We start from the raw sequence: 4,402 nt of genomic DNA, 5'->3' as shown, positions 1-4,402 counted from the left end.
ATTGCCACAGAGTGCAGTGGAGGCTGGGATGCTAAATGTCTTCAAGGCAGAAATTGATAAATTCTTGATGTCACAAGGAATTAAGGGCTACGGGGAGAATGCGGGTAAATGGAGTTGAAATGCCCATCAGCCATGATTGAATGGCGGAGTGGACTCGATGGGCCGAATGGCCTTACTTCCGTTCCTATGTCTTATGGTCTTATGGTCTAATTTCGAGCAAAACTAAAGTCCACAGAATTTCTCAATAATTTACAATTTTCATTACTTGGGAACATGCTATTTTTATCACAGGTATTTAAAACACATTTACATTGGTTATAGGTACTTTTCTAGATGAGAAGTACACAAATCAAAATATAGACAAAGACACTGGGCTTTGGAACATGGTCGAAATTGGAAAATAATTTTTACTCCCTGGGAACAGCAAACCTTTCGCACTCCCTCCCCCCACAGTTGTATCCTACTTTGTGACAGCTCTGACATTATTCAGATGCAAATATAATAGAAAGATTATGTTAGCAGCTGTTCAGTACAACTGACAAAAGAATGTGTTCTTAAATTAAAGATCCTGCTCAAGAGCTGAATTGTATTTTGACAGAAGGATTAAAACAAATTACCATCACAAGAGAACAAACCACAGAGTCATGGGGGAAGACAGACAAACAAAACAATTGTTCCCCCATGTACACTTGTTGTGAAACAATTTTTTTAAAGCATACATCTATGATATTGGTTGAAATTGGCAAAATTATAAAATGGTCTGAATTCGGCAATTTAATGGTTTGAAGGTCTGATCTGATGAAAAGTCATTGACTTGAAATATTGTCTTTCTTGAAATATTGAATCTGCCACATCTGCTGTTCTTCACTGTTTAATTTAGATTTTGAACAATCATAGTATTTGCTTTTACCCTACATATTTAAGAGGTGTTCTCACCTTTAACCTTTGGTTGTGACATATGCTGACTCCATCCCACGAAGCACTGATCATTAAGATCTTTCAAAATATTGTTGATAGCTTTCCAGTCAGCAGAAAGTTGTGCCACCTTACTCTACAAGATTAGATAGAACATTTTCATTAACAGGGAAATAATTGGTAGCCATTTTTCACCATCCTAACTTCACTTGCTCAGAATTCTGCCTAAATTAGAAGAGGTTTGCTGCTTTTTACAATGAACCTCAGCCAAATATACAAATTAAAGGTCTTTCCCAGCTATTCCCCAAGTTTCTATACTGATAAACCCAATGGCCTAATTTTCAATTTGTGGCACAAGCACTAAGAACAGCCTTTTCTGAACTGCCAAGTACATCAAATTCTAGCAGGGCAAAACAACGGATATAAATGGATGTGAAAATAAAACCGAGCCACCTGGATTTTAGAGTTGGATGGTTATACCTCCAAACCACGTATAACCCATTAACTGCAATTTCAACTAAAATGAACTGACAGATGTCCTTTGGAACACAGAAGCATTAGCATACATCTATAACAAGCAAACAGCATGCTGGCCTCTATTGCAAGAGGTTTGAAATACAAAACGTTTCCACAGTGTTTCCATGTCATTATCTAAGATGGCAGCAGAGCAGGACATTCCTACAGAAGTTCCTCCACTCTGCCTGTTCTTTTTCTTTTTACTTTTATTCCCTTTTTTCCTTCTTCTCTTCGCTTAGCACTGGAGGTGAATTCTACAGCAGCAACAGGCATGGGCAGCAAGTCCCACAGCAGCGAGCACCGCAACAGCTTGGGGAAGCAGCCCCAGAGCAGCGCACAGGCAGCAAGTCCTGGGGTGGAGATCAACAAGTAGGTGGTAGTCTTGGAACTTACCTTGGAGCAGCTGAGTGCCAGTACAGATTGGAATGGAGGTTTGGAGTGGAGTGGGGATGGCTGTTGGACAGGGAATTGCGCAGGCCATGTGGAGAGACCCTGCACTAAGCTGCTACAATGTAATGTTTATTTGAAGTTTCCTACCTTACTGCAATTGTCAACCCTTTAATGATGTTCTATTTTTAACTTATTTTTCAACTCTGTCAATTAATATAACTATTTTTATTCCTCTGTTGTATCCAAGAATTGTACCGAACTTCAGATCATTCGGGAGGCAGAGGGGGTTATTGAGAGAAGTTACAGGGAGGTAGTCACTCCTCAGGTACAAGAAAAAGGCAGATGGGTTACAGTCAGGGGACGGAAAGGGAACCGGCAGGCAGTGCAGGGATCCCCTGTGGCCATTCCCCTCAACAATAAGTATACAGTTTTAGATATTTTTTTGGGGGGGGGGATGACTTACCAGGGGAAAGCAGTGGGGCACAGGGCTCCGGCACAGAGTCTGTCCCTGCTGCTCAGAAGGGAAGGGGAAGAGGATCAGAGCAGTAGTCAAGGGGGACTCCATAGTTTGGGGGACAGATAGGAGGTTCTGTGGGGACGAGAGAGACTCACGGTTGGTGTGTTGCCTCCCAGGTGCCAGGGTTCGTGATGTCTCTGATTGTGTTTTTGGGATCCTTAAGGGGGAGGGGGAGCAGCCCCAAGTCGTGGTCCACATAGGCACCAATGACATAGGTAGGAAGAGAGATGGGGATTTAAGGCAGAAATTCAGGGAGCTAGGATGGAAGCTTAGAGCTAGAACGAACAGAGTTGTCATCTCTGATTTGTTGCCCGTGCCACGTGCTAGTGAGGCGAGGAATAGGGAGAGAGAAGAGTTGAACACGTGGCTACAGGGATGGTGCAGGAGGGAGGGCTTTGGATTCTTGGATAATTGGGGCTCTTTCTGGGGTAGGTGGGACCTCTACAAGCAGGATGGTCTTCATCTGAACCAGAGGGGTACCAATATCCTGGGTGGGGAGGGAAATTTGCTAAGGCTATTTGGGGTGGGTTTAAACTAATCCAGCAGGGGGATGGCAACCAAAATTGGAGTTCGAGTATAGAAAAAGTTGAGAGTAGGGAGGTCCAAAATCAAGTTTCAGGGATACAAGATGGCACCGGCAAGCAAAAAGTTGGTTTCAAGTGTGTCTACTTCAATGCCAGGAGCATCCGGAATAAGGTGGATGAACTTGCAGCATGGGTTGGTACCTGGGACTTCGATGTGGCCATTTCGGAGACATGGACAGAGCAGGGACAGGAATAGTTGTTCCAGGTTCCAGGATTTAGATGTTTCAGTAAGAACAGAGAAGATGGTAAAAGAGGGGAAGGTGTGGCATTGTTGGTCAAGGACAGCATTGCAGTTGCAGAAAGGATGTTAGGAGACTCATCAACTGAGGTAGTGTGGGCTGAGGTTAGAAACAGGAAACGAGAGATCACACTGTTGGGAGTTTTCTATAGGCCTCCAAATAGTTCCAGAGATGTAGAGGAAAGGATAGCAAAATGATTCTCGATAGGAGTGAGAGAGACAGGGTAGTTGTCATGGGAGACTTCAACTTTCCAAATATTGACTGGGAACACTGTAGTACGAGTACTATAGATGGGTCAGTTTTTGTCCAGTGTGTGCAGGAGGGCTTCCTGACACAGTATGTAGACAGGCCAACAAGGGGTGAAGCCACATTAGATTTGGTACTGTGTAACGAGCCCGGCCAGGTGTTAGACTTGGAAATAGGTGAGCACTTTGATGATAGCGATCACAATTCTGTTATGTTTACTTTAGTGATAGAAAGGGGTAGGTGTATACCAATGGGCAAGAGTGACAGCTGGGGGAAAGGCAATTACGATGCGATTAGGCAAGATTTAGGAAGCATAGGGATGGGGAAGGAAACTGCAGGGGATAGGCACATTAGAAATGTGGAGCTTATTCAAGGAAAAGCTCCTGAGTGTCCTAGATAAGTACGTACCTGTCAGGCAGGGAGGAAGCTGTAGAGCGTGGGAGCCGTGGTTTACGAAGGAAGTGGAATCTCTGGTCAAGAGGAAGAAGGTGGCTTATGTTAGGATGAGATGTGAAGGCTCAGTTATGGCGCTTGAGGATTACAAGGTAGCCAGGAAAGGCCTAAAGAGAGAGCTCAGAAGAGCCAGGAGGAGGCATGAGAAGTGTTGGAAAAGGTTATAAGAGATAGGAATTATAATAGTCTAAAAAATAATAATTTGATTAGGGATAGTCAGCATAGTTTTGCGAAGGGTAGGTCGTGCCTCACAAACCTTACTGAGTTCTTTGAGAAGGTGACCAAACACGTAGATGAGAGTAAACCGGTTGATGTGGTGTATATGGATTTCAGCAAGATGTTCGATAAGGTCCCCCACAGTAGGCTATTGTACAAAATGCAGAGGAATGGGATTGTGGGAGGTATAGCAGTTTGGATCAGTAATTGGCTTGCTGAAAGAAGATAGAGGATGGTGGTTGATGGGAAATGTTCATCCTGGAGTCCAGTTACTAGTGGTGTACCGCAAGGGTTGGTGTTGGGTCCACTGCTGTTCATCATTTTTA

The 4,402-nt window shown here is 43.8% G+C and overlaps 1 protein-coding gene across 8 annotated transcripts in view; it reads right to left on the bottom strand.

Moving 5' to 3' along the window:
• LOC122557037 (utrophin-like) overlaps window positions 1-4,402 on the bottom strand; it is a 688,507-nt gene that overhangs the window by 329,860 nt on the left and 354,245 nt on the right. For 7 of the 8 annotated variants that reach the window (XM_043704260.1, XM_043704256.1, XM_043704261.1 and 4 more), the window contains one exon: window positions 937-1,051. The exons of the other annotated variant lie outside the window; for it this stretch is intronic. In XM_043704260.1, the coding sequence (XP_043560195.1) occupies window positions 937-1,051 (115 nt within the window). The remainder of the gene's footprint in view (window positions 1-936; window positions 1,052-4,402) is intronic. 8 annotated transcript variants of the gene reach the window in all.

Source organism: Chiloscyllium plagiosum, chromosome 15 (genome assembly GCF_004010195.1).
Source record: "Chiloscyllium plagiosum isolate BGI_BamShark_2017 chromosome 15, ASM401019v2, whole genome shotgun sequence".
In the NCBI taxonomy this organism is placed as follows: domain Eukaryota; kingdom Metazoa; phylum Chordata; class Chondrichthyes; order Orectolobiformes; family Hemiscylliidae; genus Chiloscyllium; species Chiloscyllium plagiosum.
This window is presented reverse-complemented; position numbering and strand designations above follow the sequence as displayed.